Source organism: Rhododendron vialii, chromosome 9a (assembly GCF_030253575.1).
Source record: "Rhododendron vialii isolate Sample 1 chromosome 9a, ASM3025357v1".
NCBI lineage: Eukaryota > Viridiplantae > Streptophyta > Magnoliopsida > Ericales > Ericaceae > Rhododendron > Rhododendron vialii.
Genome location: NC_080565.1, coordinates 27,840,752 through 27,857,290, shown reverse-complemented (window position 1 = coordinate 27,857,290; position 16,539 = coordinate 27,840,752). Strand labels below are relative to the sequence as shown.

Genomic DNA, 16,539 nt, shown 5'->3' with positions numbered 1-16,539 from the left:
GGGACTGATGGAGTAGTTACAATAGAATAGATTATGAATCTATGAAAGCATTAGTGTTATAACGTCAAAAAATATATATATGACGTTCAAAATAATAATAATATGACGTATTTTTTTTATCATGTTACCTATTTCTAAAACTTATTTACAATTCTTTGATCAATGGTGGAACCAGGATGTTGATTTGGGGTGGCTTTGCTTTAATGAATTCCACTTGTATTATTAATTATTTTTTATAAAAATATGAAGAGAAAAGTTAAGTGTATTGTGAAATATTGAATTCAATACTCTCATCTTCGTTTTTTGTTAAAAATGAATAAAGTTTTGATTCAATTCTCATGTGATATTTAAATGAAAGCCATTCAAATCTTTTTTTAAACATTCATTTTTTAAATCATCATTTTCATTATTTCAGTGGAAAATTACGTAGTAAATATTGAATGCAATACTCTCATCTTCGTTCGAATTAATTTTTGATTCAACTCTCATGTGGTATTTAAATGAAAGTCATTCAATTTTTTTTTTAATGATCCAAATCATTCATTTTTTAAATTACCATTTTCATTATTTCAGTGAAAAATCAAGTAGTTTAGGTATCGATAAGTGCCTAATCCATAAATATAAATTAGCACTATAAATGAAACCGTGGGATAGCCCGTGCCACTCTCTCATCAATGTAGTTCCACCCCTTCCTTTCATTGGAATATAAATGGGAGTTTGTCTTTTTGTTCGAAGGTGGTTGAAGAGTGCAAAATGAGAATTCAAAAGTTACTCCGGAAATGATTATTGAATTGTGTATAATACGGACTCCGTCTCGATTTGTTTGTCCAATCTCGGGTTTCTAACTTATTAAGGAAACCCAATCTAATCTATTGATTTGAAAATCACATAATCTAAGCCATTGATTTTGAAATTAGACAGTCAACTTGGAACATGTATAAATCAAAAAGTTGACAAACAAATCGGTCCAAAAGAAGAAATAATAACAAATCGGTCCAAAAGAAGAAATAATCTGGCAAAATGAATGTTGCACTTGCCATTAAACAACCAACATATGACAAAAAGGAGGGGGAAAAAGTGATAATTAAGTATCCAAACAACCATTGTTATTTGTTATGATTTCTTCTAACAGCCATATGATTTTAAAAAATACCTCTTTTTTAATGAAGGAGATATATTTTCAAACTAATGGAAAAGTGTTTTTATAAACGAAAAACATGTATTTATATGCAAACACATGTAACATATACTATTAAGGTCTTTAGAATGGAGTGCACGCGATTCTTGTGTGGAACCATTCGCACCCAATTGGAAACTACTCCTATACGTACAGCAAAATTAGGTTAACTCGGGGGTTTAAAAAAGGGAGAAGTATATGGGCTTAAAAAGTTTAGATGATTCAGCCTAAGCTAGGGACAAACGCAAGGGCAATGAGTCCAGGCAACCGCCTTACTCAAATTTCAAATTCTTTCTATAACTATAGACTTATAGTAATAATCTTTCGAAAAATTTATAACTATATAAGTTTGCCCGCCCAATGCATATTTTTGTAATCTTATGAGTCGATCGAAATTATCGATAAATGATACTTTTGTTGATAATACTTTTGCATTTTTTATTGGGTTAATCAATGTTGCCTTTCATATCATATGGTCTAAATTTTGTTGTACAGCTCGCCCGCCCATGCAAAAATCTTGTGTCCGTCACTGGCCGAAGGTCTTACTATAAATTTGGTTGATTGGCCACTCCAATCCACTCACTTTTACAACGATTCAAGAGCACATCAATTGTTACTGCTCATGATTTATCATTTATGTTTGGATGCCCGGTAATTTTTAAGTAGGGATAGAAATTTATAGTAATTCGTTATCAAATTCACCTGCAATACAAAAAGGCAGGAATGCTTTGAAGGAACCAGACAGGAGAAATTCTTTGGCAATGTAGATTCAAATTTTCAATCCAAAAGGAAAAATTCTGGGCATATATCGACGCGCCGAATTTGCAGGCGGCTAGGTACTTCCTGTTAGTAACTCATAAGGATCCCGTCCCAAGTTTTTTGGTTTTGATACACCTATCTAAGAAGCCTACTTCCACGCAATTAAGAGGTCGAATCTGGTCGATTAATCTGCTGTAAGTTGAAATATTTCTATAGGGCCTTTTTCCTGTTCCTTCAATGTCACAGCACCGAAACCAAACACCATTTGTTGCTTTCGCGATGTTTCCTCACCTTTCGATCGATCCTCGAGATGTAGTATCATCATAAGACCAACGTCCTTCACCAAAGTTAGTCAACGGTACGAAACGGGGGAAGTAAGCCTCCTCCCCCTTTTTTTTTCCCTCCAGAACGGGCATGATATGAAAAAGAGAGAGTCAACTGAAGAGCTAAGTTGAAGCTCAAGCCCAGAAGAAAAATTAATGGAGGAGCATTACAATTTCTGGGTGAGAAAGTCAACTGAAGAACAAAGTAAAAAGCTTCAGGAGCACTTTACAATAGCATGCCTTTACCGGTATCTGGAAACGGCAAGAGATACTTTCACCGTCATCTTCAAGTCGCCCATCTGCTTTCTATTTCCATTTTCCTTCGAAAGACTAATGACTTCTAAGCACCATTTCTATGTCCACACTGTGGACTGACTCCACAAGTGACACTAAATACAAGAGAGCATACATACTTTATTACTTCGCAGAAATACATGTGAATGTATCGTGCACCAATTATAGAATGAAACACTCAAACATTCGACAACAGAAGCCATAACCTCTCGAAACTTCTATATTTCAAACAAGTTTGACAATGAAGACAAAACAGAGAGAGACTTGCGCCAACACTCACTGTAATTTAAAAGGCATTGAATAGCCTCCAAAGGTCGTTTTGTCAATTGATGCATAGTTGGGAAGAGGAAATGAAATCAAGAGGCTGCAGGATTGCTAGCAATGTTTTCCAGATTACCCAAATTACAACAGCATGGTAGGGGTGGAACTAGCCAAGTCAAAATGAACCAAGAAATACTGAACCTAACCGATCATTCCATACGTACATTACTTTGGCAACTAAACACGTCGTCATTTAAGTATCTTACATCACACAATCAGCAAAGTGATGTCATCTTATTTTCTCTTAGGCCTTTTTACCTCCAAATGTTGAGTGTGTTTAATTTCAAGTGTTACTTTTGAACAAGTTAGTCGTTCCGATTGTTACTGATCAACACAGGATTGAGGCAATGGAAACCAATTTCAGGGGCATACTGAATTAAATCAGGTTGATAATCTGCTATAGACATTCCTACATGATTATCCATTCATGGAAGTCTATTTGTCTGTCCGCCACTGAGCATGGTCACAGAACGTTTACAAGCTACAGCAGCAAAAGGGAGTAGTATTATGGAAATGGGTACTGATCATTAAAATGACACTTGTGAGAACCGAAAGAAGACATCTGAGCTATAACACTACTGAGAAAGAGCCCAGAAATTTGAACTAAATGTCAAAACAAACCACACCAACACAGAATGGAACGAAGGGACTTTTCTAGCAAGATCAAGCTCAGGAACTTATGTAGCAACGACATGCACAGATCCGAAAGAGGAAACAAAAAAACAGATGACATTTGAATAGGTAAATAGAAGCTAAACTACATTACACAATTTGACACTTCCCCATGCTTGCACGTGAACAACAATGTGATAGCGTAGTGACAAGAACAAGCTCAATAGTATAGAAAGACATTTGCTTCTCTTAACAACATCCTTCCACTTGTTCTCTATACAAGTTTATTCCAATCAACTTAAAGAAATATGACTATACTAGTAATGAACAAGTTTAATCTCGTAAGTCAAGTAACGCTTACGCCATATCTTACCAGGGAATTCGATGCTTCCATCGAATTCCCAATCGGCAAAGAGGGTGCCCGTACTGTATACCACCAATATGAGGTCCCATTACACCAGCAGGTCAGCAAGCAGATAAACCTTCTAACATCCACACACAGCAACAACTCCACCAATTGCTGTGAAAACAAATAAATGACTCAATTTAGCTACAGAGGTCCAGTAATTGAACTAACCCAACAAATAAAGGGATTAAATTTTGATACGTTACACCAGAGGGAAGAAATGAAGTAATTACTTTTCAAGGCTCTGGAGCATCGGGAACTTTGTACATGTCGGCCGTAACTTCCGTCAACCACAAACCCGGAAAAAGAATCTGCAGAAGAACCAATGGAACAGTGAATTACTCATTGCAATCAGATACAGAGATCAGAGACATGTAATCAAATGAATAGAAAGATATACTTATGATACTTACATCGAGTTCTTTCTGGACAATCTTGGGCCGTTTCTTGGGCCTCCGAGGGGGCCTATTTCCAGTCAAGGCCCTAAAATCCTCCTCAATCTCTCGCCGCGAAAGTGAAACTGAAAATCTCGACCTTTCCCTCTTCTCGCCGTCGAAATCTCCGGCCAACTTCGGAGATTCGCTTTCGTGCCTCAGAGGGGAGAAATTAGCTTCCTTCCGCTCACCAACTCTCAACCCCTTCCCCACGCCGCCATTAACACCACCGCCGCAGCCACCGCTTACGCCGCCGCCAGCAGCACCGTTTATTCCGTTCGGCGCCTTACACCCAGCTCGTCTAGTCCTCAAATTCCACGGCTTCGCATCGCCATCGCCCTCCGCCACTACCTCCGGCACCGTCGCCGCCGGAATCGGTTCCTCCTCCTCCATACCTTCTCTCAATATAGCGTCTTTCATCCTGTCAGCCGCCGCCTGGAGATCGAACATCAGCTTCTCCCTAACCGCCTCTATCCCGTCCCCCTCCGACGCCGCCGCAGCCCTCGATTTCCCCCAACCGCCACTCGCCTTTTCCTCCGGCGACCTCTCAAGACTCTCCTTTTTCTCACCCCGCCGCCCGATCAAGCCTCTCTCCGCTCTACCCGCAGCCGAGTAACACCCAGCAGCGCGATCGGAGGAGACGCCGCCACCGCGGGGACCCTGCACGATCATGCACCTCAGGACTCTCTGGTTCCCCCACTTCAGACGCGGCAACTGGAAATTGTGCAGAGGCCTCGATCTCTCCGGTCCCACGTCCATCTCCGTTTCTCTTTTCCTCCGTTTGCCTACATCCACCATTGATCGAACACACCGCTCCACAGAGCGAGGGCTCCGTATATCTCACTTTTCTGAAGATTTTCTGGGCTCCGTATATCTCACTTTTCGCCGGGGAAGACAAGTTTGTATGTTGAGATAAAGAAGAGAGTTTAGAGAGAGAAAGGAGAGGGGAGAGAGAGAGAGAGAGAGAGAGAGAGAGAGAGAGAGCGGTTTTAACGTTCAGGTGAGGGGTTGGCTGATCCTTTTAGAGGTGGGACTTGGTTATGGCAAGTGACGGACGGGTGCTACAGTGCGCGTAGGGGTGTGGTGTGCGCGCACCTGCGGGTGTTTTCGCGGGTTACGAACGTTGTTTGGTTCTATTTGAGTGATTTTTGATGGTTTGCCTATCGTTGGATGGATGATGGGTAATCTTTTGACTGTGTCTACCAACAGCCGTCGGATTTTCATACAGTATTTTTGCGTTTTTTTTCTCCCAAGGAAAAAGATCGGGATGGGGAGACAAGAGTTGCAACCTCCTCGGAAGAGAGAGACTCTCAATCGCTATAACATGTTCAATCAATAAATCAATACCACAAATTGAATGATCAAAGCTCGCTGGGGCATGCTTACGGAATAACCCCAACTAATGGTACGGTAGTTTGTCACCACAACGCCATCAAGATACAAGCAAAAGAAATAATGCCCAATATATAACATCTAGTTCACATATGCTACTAATACTATCTGCAAGCGAAATTCGAACTTGCGACCGTTTGCGTGGGGGAATTTCACCAGTTTAGTGTTATTAATACCACATTCTGTTGCCATATAACACTAAATACCTCATTCTGTTGCCATGATAGGAGGGAAACTCGAACTAGGCACATTTTATCGTACGACTAGTGATAGGTTATTATTATTAGAGAGCTGCTATTGGTACCGACCGGGCCATAGGGAAAATGCACCGACGGCCACCGGACGGCCGATTCGAGCTGTTCAAAAATTTTAAAAAATAAAACCGAGTGGGTCTGTGCGAAAATCAATGGCATCCGAGGTGTGTAGGGTACTTGATCCGAGCACCTCTTTTTCGTGTATATACACGTATATACAAATATACACGAAAAAAGGTTGCTCGGATCAAGTACCATACACACCTTAGATGCCATTGATTCTCGCGTCGGCCCACTCGGTTTTATTTTTTAAAATTTTTGGACGGTTCAGATCGATCGTCCGGTGGCCGGAGACGGCCGTCCGGTGGCCGTCGGTGCATTTTCCCTATGGGTCCGGTCGGTACCAATAGGATTTCTATTATTAATACCACGAACTCCTGTGTAATGTTAATCTCATGGGAAATAATTGTTCAATGGCAATGTAAATTGAAAATGATGTTCACAATCATCTTTTATCTAATTGCATTCATTTTTCTGACTTTCTTTACATAAAATAATCATACTATCTTTTAATTCAAGTACTTTATTTTTTTGTCAATTCATGTGATAAAGACAGGGTAAAAAATGCAAGCGCATAGAAGGATAATGCAAAAATCATTTCTCATTCCAAAAGAGCTAGTATTGCATTAGATTACAAATTAAAGTAGTCTCCACAACCACAAATCTATACACTATACTAGTATAGTATTTACTTCATGCCTCAAAGACGGTTAATCTTTCATGCACCAGATGCTATTGTTGGATCAGGTGCTAACCAACTCACTTAAAAGCAATTGCGGTTACTACTTGTCGGATCGTTTTTCTACTATCTCTCCTAAAATCAATTGGTGTTAACGAAAGCTTCAATTAAGTCTTTTATGACATTCGACATTACACCCACAAATCTGTTTTTAGGTATTGTGTAACCAAATCCATAGGGGCACTCCGGGGCCAATAATCCCTCAATCGTGATGACGCTCCCACGACTCGAACCCATAACTTTCTGGTTCTGATACCACTATGTTAGGGGAAAGCGTAACTTAATCTTTAAAGAGCAGCGCAGAACCCTACACTTAGTGGCAGACGGACATGAGGGGCTTCGCAATGCTGCCCATACAGCACCGACGGGTGAAGGCGGTTAGCCCCCCCAAATCCCAATACACTTTCCCTATGCCAACAGGGGGCATCTTGAGTGTATGGTTGATGCTAACCCCATAAAACCAACCGCTATCTTTCTGTTATTTATATTTTAAAAGAGCTAGTAATTAACAAGTATTTTGAGAATTATCCCAAGCCAGAGACAACTTATGAACTTATCATACATGCAAGAAAGCGCAACATGGTGAGAAAATTTATCTACATTAATTCCAAGAAATTAGAGAAGATCAGTTTAGAGCATATTCACCAGCATAGCAAAACAAGCTTTTGTGGCCATTTTACTTAATTAGGACACCAAAACTAGCCTACACCAGATTCTGTAAAGGGAAAGCTATTTTACCTATGGGAAAAAGCTCTCTACTTATACCGATGTACTATTCGCAAGTTAGGGGTGTTCAAGAAAATCACCCGAACCTTAAAATCGGTCCGATCCGGACAGAACCGTCCTATTTGGTGCAGTTCTGCGATTCTGTGTTCAGGTTATGGTTCCAAAAAAATAAGAACCGTTAATTTTGGTTCGATTACTGGTTCTCAATTAAAGAACCATAGTTAGAATCGAACCGAACCATTTAGAACTAATATATATAATTATATAAAAATAAATATATCTGTAGAGATTGGTCTACTTTTTGAACATGGAAGAAAGTTAGTGGTGCTGGTTTAAGTGATGTTTTGGGCATTGGAGTTGCTATTTTTTACTTCAAGACATGCTGCTATGTTTTTATAGTTTATGATATAGGTTTAATTTTAATCGTAAATATAATGGGTCATTAATATTTTTCTGTCGCTGAATTTAATTATTCCATAAGTGGTTTTGGCTACTTTATTGGTGTTTTCGTCAATGTTTTTCGGTCGAGTGTCAAGTATTTCGTGAACCACATTGGGTTTTGATTATTAATAAAATGTCTATTATTATTTTATGAGTTATTTGATGCTTTAAATTTTTAATTTTATGAGTTTATATTTTGTGAATAAGTGTTTGGATGGAACCGGAACCGAACCAAAATATGACCGGTTTTGCAGCTTGGTTCTGATTAGGTTCAACGCATATGTTGGTTAGGTTTTGGTTTCCAATTTTCTAGAACCGTTCCGGTTATTGGTTTTCTAGAGAACCGGACCAACCCGTACCGTGTACACTCCTATTCACAAGCCATTCATTAAATTATCGTTTCTTTTCTCTCTCCTCCCGCCCCCAGCAAATTCCCACCGAACAAAATTGTACTATTATTATTTTTCGTTTAATGGGAATAGAGAAAATAGTAGAGACTAAAGAGGCTGCTGCAGGGGGGGAAATGAGTGGGTAAAGTAGAAAAGGTACTTTTTAGAAAATGGTGTACATGAGCAAGTATACTAGATGAGTTTAAATGTATTTTTTGTTATTTTACCTAAAAGAAATATAGAAAAACAGTTTGCACTGGATGAGGTAAAAGAGAAGCTAAAATGAATCTATAAATAGTTGTACTCTATTTTAATCTATGCACTATTCATACTTCTTTCTTTTTTTATTAGTTATTTCTCTCTCTCCTCCCTCCTTTCTCCTCTCTTTAAACAATAAAGATAATAGAAAATGAGTGAAAAAATATATTTTTTAATTGGTGTTAAGTAAAATAGATAGTATTGATGCAGTTTGAGAGAGATGTGAGTATGTACAATGAAAAAAGTGCACTGTTAATCAGTATTTTTACATTTTTATTGATCTACATGCTCTTACTTAGCAAAATTAACCCAAACGTACTGGCTCGCCAAAAGTGTAGGTGTTGAAAATGGGTCGTCTCAGATCCAAAATATTACTAGTACATAGGGTTTGCCCTTCAAGAAAATTGCAAATTAATCTCATCAAAGTTAAACATACGTATGTCCAGTCGTTAATTTCCGATCTTCAGAATTTGTAGAAATATACGCAAGCTATTTTAGACATCCGGTTATAAGAAAGTATATTAATTAGGGCGCTTCAGCTAAGTTCGCCCTTATACAACAAAAATGTTGACGTTGCCTAGCTGCAGTTGTATTGTGTTTTGAATGGTTCGAATTCGCGGACAATCTATTCGCGCGAATAGATTGTCTACGAATCTGGACTATTTAAAATATAATCTAACGGTTGTGAACAGAAGTTCGCATTTTCTCACTCTAAAGGCGACCTTAGCTGAAGCGCTCTAATATATTAATATTGCCAAGAGGAATATAGAATGTTATAAATTAAGGTCAAACTTTTAAAAAATAATATAATAATTTAAACATAACAACTTTTTTGAAATACTTTTGTCTTCTCAAGATTTTTTTGCAATTATTTTTAGTATTTATATTTTTCAATTTCTCCCAGGAAAATTTTAAAAATAAAATATTTTCAACTAAAAAATTCAATTTTGTTGGTAAGACAAAAAATTCCAAACTACTATTGGGTTGCCCAATTTTTCTTCCCTCTTCGGCCCGGTTCCAGTTTTGTAAAAAAAAAACTTTTATTTTAGATAAGGAAAGTAATTTCAAATTTAAAAATTATGTGTTTACGCAAATAATTTTTCTACTGATATGGATATTGTTTGATAGATCTCATTGAAACCTTTATGCTTTGTTTGGTTTGTATTTTGAAATTTTTTTTGAAAAATAGTAGGGGTAATAAGTGGAGAGAGAACTGTTGAAAGTAGGAAGAATCTAGAGGAATTTTTTGAAAATGACAAAAAACAAGGCATTAAACGGTGAAAAAAAAAAAATTTATTTTTTATTTTTATTATATTTAATTTTAAAATTACCTTCTCTTTAAAAAAAAGAAAGTTTAAAAAGAAATCGAACGGTCTCTTCGTGGTCTGTGTCTTTACTGTGCGCCTCACTCGTTTATCAGGTACCTCTTCTCTCTCTTTCTCCCTATCTCTGCCCCAAAAATTCGGAAACCCTAGCTGGGTTTCATTTGTGTGAAGTTCGTTTTGATTTGTTTGAGGCGGAGGCGAAACTGTTCGTGCAATAAATTTGCATCTTTGCATGTCTTTTCTATCTCCGATCAATGATTCTTTTGTTCCACACCCCCCGCCCCGTTTTTTTGATGATTAAGCATGTGGTTCGTAGATTGTAGTTAAGCATCTTTATGTTGTTTTTGCCATGGTGTTCATGCTTAAATGGTCAAAAGGAGAATCACCTTGTTTACTTTATTTTTCCCTCTGGTGAATGTATGCGCTTAACCATTCCTTGTTCTGTTGCAATGCATAAAAAGTTTCTTACTTGTAGGCTTATAGTCAATGAAATATTTGATTGTACCGAGAAAACGGTACATATCATTGATACCAATTGTCCAGATAGATCTTTGTGGTCTTCGTTACAAGAGCAATGATACTTACGCAACTTTAAAACACAACTCCGGCCGCGAATGTGTCAGAAGCTGTTGGATGCACATGGGCTCACATACATCCAACGACTCCGGATACAGATGTGTCCGGAGTTGTGTTCTTAGACTTTTTGTAGTTACAAACTATTCTAAAGTTTAATGAAGGGGTGGTACTATATGAAAAGTCATTTGTTAAGCGACTATGCGGTGAGGACTTAGTTATGAGGCTTTGTGGTGTGTCTGTTATGATCTTTCGTGGTGGGCTACTTAGTTTTTGTTATAGAATCGGGGTTGTGAGCCTAATCTGTCGTTGATTTTTTTAACCCTTTTCAAAGCACATTGATAAAAGTATTTTCATATGTGTGTGTTTATCCGCGGCTGCGCACGTGTATGAGTCATACTGCTATGAAGGCCAATGGTTGTTTTGCGAACATTCCTCTGGAATAACCAAAATTAACATTTTTACACTAGAAGAGAGTAGGCGGCTTAAGTGTGCATTGAAGTTTCAAATTGTTAATGCAAGGCAAGGAAAATTTTGGCCGCTAGAGTATTGTGTTAGGCGAGGAATTTTGGTTTTTCTCGAGGATCCTTGGCGACAAGACTCAGATGATTAAACGACAAAATATTTTCATCTCTAGAACCTTTAGCAACGAAATCCATTTTCTTGGAAACGAAAAATGTTTAATCTTTAAATACTAATGTGTTGTAATCTTTTATTGCTGACTTAAGGTTGTCCTCTAAGAACTAGGTTAAATAAGAGCAGAGGTGCTGAAGATGGGGAATTGGTCAGAACTCCAAGAAGATCTACTCGTTCTCATTGCCAAACGAATTGTACTGTTCGAGGATTTTGTTTCTTTTGGTGGAGTTTGTAGATCATGGCGATTGGTTGCAGTTAAGAAGAATTTTAAGGCGTCTCAACAAATTCCATGGCTTATGCTTGCCGAAGAAGAAGAGACAAGTTCTGATGAACGTCTATTTGTTAGTCTGACAAAGTGTGGGATGACTTGCAAAGCAACTACCGGAAGTGAAGGGGAAGCAGTGTCTGGAGTCTCTAGGCTGGTTCGTCACCATATCGAAAGATGGCCAGATGAATTTGCTTCATCCCTTATCTTGGGTTGAAATTGGGCTTCCTCATATCTGTACTGTCAAATACTATAACGAAGATCACATGAAAACTAACTTTATTTTCATCAGGAAAGCAGTATTGTCTTCTAGTCCTTCAGGGAGTACAAAAGACGGCAACTATGTAGTCATGGTTATATATGGAGGTCTTGGACGGCTGGGCTTCTGGAGACCTGGAGATCAGACCTGGACCACCATCGAACACCCACATACCTTTGACTTTGAGGATATCACTTATTACAAGGATCAATTTTATGGAGTCGATTCTTGGGGCGATGTTTTTGCTTGCGACATTGGTGGGCATAATCAAACTCCGGCACAAGCACGAGGGGTTGGAGGAATACCTCGAGGATTCCTTTATAGCAAGCGTCTGTACCCAGTCGAATTGGATGGGGATCTATTGATAGTTGTTCGAGATCATCTTATAGATGATCTGGAAACCTATATGTACGAGCCGTGCTCTGTTGATGAAACTATTGAGGAGTCTAAGATTGGTTATGGGGTTAAAGAATTTCAAGTATTTAAGGTGGATTTATGTAATGAGATGGAATGGGCAAAGATAAAGAGCTTAGGGGACTATGCCCTGTTTGTTGGAGATAATGCTTCCATCTCCGTTCAAGCCTCTAAATTCCCAAGAATTAAAGCTTATTGCATCTATTACACCGATGATTGTTGGCGATCGTACATACATTGTAAGTGAGGAGGAGGCCAGGACATGGGCATTTACAACTTGGAAGCTGGAAGCCGGACAACTTTCTACAGAGGCGAGTCTTTTAGTACTATTTGTCCACCTATTTGGGTCAACCCATCTTTTTGATGTGCGAATGTTCTTTCGCAGAGCGTTTGTGCCTGTGGCTATCTCTTTTGATTGGTTTTCTAGATGCTGTACATATTTATTTTAGCTAGGAAAGAGTGTGACTACTGACTATCTTGTTTATTATGGATAATTATGGTTAATTACATGCGATAAATCTGGTCTTTTGCGCGGATGATTTACTTATCTAAACTTATAAAAGGAACGGTTTTGATTATCAAAATATGATTGCGCGAGTCTTGTTTTTCCACGCTAGTGTTTTTCCTATCAAGCTCTCGCTGCTACCTCAAGACCCTCTCAGAGAGTAAACAAACCTCATCTTTTTCTGCGGGCCAAGTGGTGGCGTGGTTGGATCTCCGCTTGGCTTCACCGCCAGCGGCGGAATGGGCCTCCAGCATCCTTTTATTCCCCTGGGTTTGAGCCTAGTCAACGGCTGAGAGGAAATCAATGGTGGAGTTTTCCCTTGGAAGATCGTATGTGTCAATTTTACCTTTTGGCCCTTGGGGTTTGTTCGAGTTTTTTTTGTAGATTGGGTGAATATGAAAAGGGTTTGAGAGTTGGTTCTGGTGTTTTTTTTCCTTGTAGCACAGAGAATCTATGAACATGCAGAGTTTGTTTCCCGTGTTTGAACATTTGCAGCTTCATTCTGCCCACCGATCTGTTTCTCACCAGGTTCGTTTACGGATTGATTCAAAGTTAGTTTCATTAACACACACAAGCTCATATCATATGTCTTCATACAGAGTAACATCAATGTACTCCGTATTTATGTCTTCGCTATTTCAATGGAATTCTTATTAACCAAAAAAGAAAAAAAATCATGCATGTTGATATGTCAGTTTTCTAGGTGTCTGTATGATCTTGATCTAAGTTGTTCTTGGTACATGAAAGAATGAAATTTTATCGATTTCTATGTTAGAGCCACGTGTGTGAATGGTGATAATACAAAGAAAGTAACCCCTCACCCCCAGCTGTGTTGATTGCTATTGTGAATTTTCATTTCTGCATTACCACAATATTTACTGATTTGGGACTTTAAAATGAGCAAATACACGCACATATGCATACTCGAATCTTTTTACCAGTATATCATGGTGACGAAATCGTATACCCATTAAAACTTAGGCAAGTCTTATTTTTGGTATGAAGGATGATGGTTTATTAATTATGAAAACAAGTACATGATGGAATGCTTTTCTGTTCGATTGTTTTTGTGAACCACGAAATGATAAACATATTCACAATTAAAGCCTTATGGTATATGTATTTTTAATGTGTCCCCAAACGCGTGAAAGTTATGTGCAGATTATTTGTTATTTTGTGGCTCTTTATCCTTTAGTTTTTCTTGTTGCTTTCTCAAATTCCTTGGGTGTCATTTTTTAGCTATTAATGACATGAGTTATGTGCAGATTATTTAGTAGCTTCAGCTGGATTAGAGTACCGAAGAGCTCGTTTATCAATGAGGAAAGAGACAAAATAGATGTTGGAATCATATCTGGACTGAGGAATTAAGGTCAGAGTTTAAATTCCTTTGTTTGTCTAGATTACCTGATCAAATTGAAGTGTTTTGGTGTGTTCTCTCATTGAAACCGTTCAAGAAGTAGGTTCTTTGCTTTCATTTTCAGGGTTGTATAATCTTGTGCTTCTTGAATTAGCTGATTTTCAGCTTCTTCTTTTCATTTACACAATTGGCATTCATATTCATGTTCCTTCACGGGGTTCAATCAAACGTCTTGTGTTTTGCGATGAATCATCTGATTTTCTTGCTGGGATTTTCAATAGCGAGATCTTACTAATTCTTTCTATGAAAATTAAGACCGAGGTAGAAAGCGCGCTAGCTTCTTCTAGAATGTGTATTAGCTCTTCTTCTACGAGAGCGCAAAAGGGAATGGCAGGGAGGTGAAAGAAACTGCTGCCATGACTTTCTGTATATGTTTTGATTCTTGTAGTAAAAAGTACATAAATGCTTTCCGGTGAATGTACGTTACCTTATTGTCGTGACCTTGCAGATGGTGTAAAGAACAAAATATTACACTCTGGAAATGCTATAAAACAAGCTCCTGGTTTGCTATTTGATCGAATGAAAAGAATGTAAAATAGGCTAAACTTGTTTGTTTACCATTAGCATACTTGCTATGCTAGTTTGCTTTTGGTGGGTGCCGATCTGGCATAAGCAAAGAAGACGAGCAACTTGTCAAACTTTTTTTCGAATTCATGTAATACTTATTCAAACTATATTTATGATGCTGAACAAAACGAGCCTTTTCGTGTTAAAAAAGAGAGAACAAAACGAGCCTTTAATTAGGTGATTTCTTACGGTTTCTCTTAGCTGAGTTTTATTGTAACGGGCCTAGATTGCGCGCCTTGCATCTCACCAGTAAGTAGAAAAACGGTATTGAGGTGAGTTCTTACTGTTTCTCTGAGCGAAGGATTTTGTAACGGGTTTGGATTGCACGTCTTGCATCTCACTAGTAAGTAGAAAAACGGGTATAAAACGCGCACTCTCTCTGTATAAACCAAAACCCTATAGCTCAACCTCTTCATTGCTGGCCGGGGGGGGGGGGGACGCCCTCTTCCCTTCTCCCCCGAGCTCCCGATCTGGTTTTCTCCCTCCCCTCCTTTCTATTTCGGCTGACGTTTCATCCTCTGGCCTTCTCCCCTCTCCTCTCGTCGACGGCCGCCGATTTTTTCCTCTTGAGGTAATCGGTTAACGGCGAGGTCGTCTGATGAGGGAGGCGACTTTGAAGCCCGTGAGACCACCCACCATGTTTCTACTCCTGGGTAGTCATGGTTCAGGCCTAACTGCAAGTGGTGGTCTCACGTCAAGTGCGGATCTGGTCTGAGGCTGTGCTTGGGCGTTTGTGGGTGGCAACGGCGAGCGGCGTGCATGGATCGATTGGTACCACTGTGGTCGGTTTGCCCATGTCTTTTGTGGGAGCCAAATCGACGATGTCTCGACAGTCATTGGTGGGTTTCCAGCTGCGCACAGGGGCTGTTGCTGGCATCTGGTGGTTTGTTCGTTCCGAGGCTGGTCTTGGGGTTTCGGCAGTGTCTGGGTGGATGGCCGGCGGTGGTTTTCTGGTAGGGTTGGGTCAGGTTTGGGTTTGCTGGGCTTAGCCTATGTCTCCTGTGGGCTTGGCTCCCCAGGGCTTGGCCTATGTTTCCTATGGGCTTTGCTCCTTGGTTTTGGGGTCTGATAGTGGGGATCGACTGGTGGTGGTGGTGGTTGCAGTGGTGGCAATAGGATGTGGTGGCCTGGTGGGTGTTCGAGGTTGCCGCAGTGGTGGATGTGCGCGTGCAGTGTTGGGCTTGTGATTGCTTTGGTCTTTGTTTTGATTTGGGCTTGTGTTTCGGGTCAGGCCCATGGAGTTTAGGGCTTTATTGTTAGGGGCTCGTCCCTCAGGGCGTGGTTTGGGCTCGGTCCCAAACTGCTTTTCTTTTTTCGTCCAACCTTTGGTTGGATTCCCCTTTCCCCCCTCGATGTACCCTTTGTTGAGATTTTAGTAAAATTTTGTTGCCTATAAAAAAAAAGAGAGTAGAAAAACGGGTATCAAGGTGATTTCTTACTGTTTCTCTGAGCTATTTGGTAACGGGCCTGGACTGCGCGCTTTCCATCTCACTAGTAAGTAGAAAAAGAGGTATTTAGGTGAGTTCTTCCTATTTCTCTGCGAAGTATTTTGTAATGGTCCTAAATAGCACGCGTTGCATCTCACTAGTAAGTAGAAAAACGGGTATTACTTACGAGAAAAAACAACTGGTGGAATTATTCGGCTGCTTTTTTCCTCGTCTTTTAGGGGAATTCAGCTAGATGTCTAAAACCCATTCTGAATGGGCTGCCTTTCACAATTTGAATACTCTACTTCAATGAGAGGAGCTTCCCCATCGTGTGGTTCAACGGCTCTCTGCTTATCCCCCACAAAAAATCCCCGGACCAATTCCAAACCTTGCACATATCTTGAAAATCCTGCACCAAATATGCCCAGAAAGAGAGAGCCCATTTTCCAAAAGGTCTCGAATCTGCCCAGGCCCCAGAATTTCCATGCTCCTACCCAAAATGAAGAAACCAATTCTTTCGAAGCTTATTTTCCTCAAGAAATCAAGTAAAAGCTGAAGAAGTTGAA

At 39.5% G+C, this 16,539-nt stretch overlaps 2 protein-coding genes across 5 annotated transcripts; one reads left to right on the top strand and one right to left on the bottom strand.

Moving 5' to 3' along the window:
• Nucleotides 1-3,585: 3,585 nt before the first annotated feature.
• Nucleotides 3,586-5,315, bottom strand: LOC131301337 (uncharacterized). The gene is made up of 3 exons (XM_058327559.1): nt 4,306-5,315; nt 4,126-4,203; nt 3,586-4,006 (listed from the first exon to the last, which is right to left on the bottom strand). Exons 1-2 carry the CDS (start codon nt 5,122-5,124, stop codon nt 4,129-4,131), a joined length of 894 nt encoding a protein of 297 aa, XP_058183542.1. The 5' UTR covers nt 5,125-5,315; the 3' UTR covers nt 3,586-4,006; nt 4,126-4,128.
• A 4,641-nt stretch (nt 5,316-9,956) lies between these two features.
• Nucleotides 9,957-15,962, top strand: LOC131301503 (putative F-box protein At5g55150). 4 transcript variants are annotated; one of them, XR_009191308.1, is made up of 3 exons: nt 9,957-10,005; nt 11,225-12,891; nt 13,004-15,962. XR_009191308.1 is itself a non-coding variant. In XM_058327848.1 (2 exons), exon 2 carries the CDS (start codon nt 11,570-11,572, stop codon nt 12,302-12,304), a length of 735 nt encoding a protein of 244 aa, XP_058183831.1. In that variant the 5' UTR covers nt 9,957-10,005; nt 11,225-11,569; the 3' UTR covers nt 12,305-15,962. The 4 variants fall into 4 exon arrangements, 1 of the variants encoding a protein (XP_058183831.1); XR_009191307.1 differs by having other exon boundaries at nt 9,959-10,005; nt 11,231-12,891; XR_009191306.1 differs by having other exon boundaries at nt 9,973-10,005; nt 11,212-12,891.
• The last annotated feature ends 577 nt before the right edge of the window (nt 15,963-16,539 follow it).

Coding starts and splice junctions, on each gene's coding strand:
- LOC131301503 (XM_058327848.1), top strand. CDS start 11,570: ATGAATTTGCTTCATCCCTTATCTTGGGTTGAAATTGGGCTTCCTCAT.
- LOC131301337 (XM_058327559.1), bottom strand. CDS start 5,124: ATGGTGGATGTAGGCAAACGGAGGAAAAGAGAAACGGAGATGGACGTG. Junction 4,204..4,305: donor TTGTCCAGAAAGAACTCGAT/GTAAGTATCATA, acceptor GTTCTTCTGCAG/ATTCTTTTTCCGGGTTTGTG.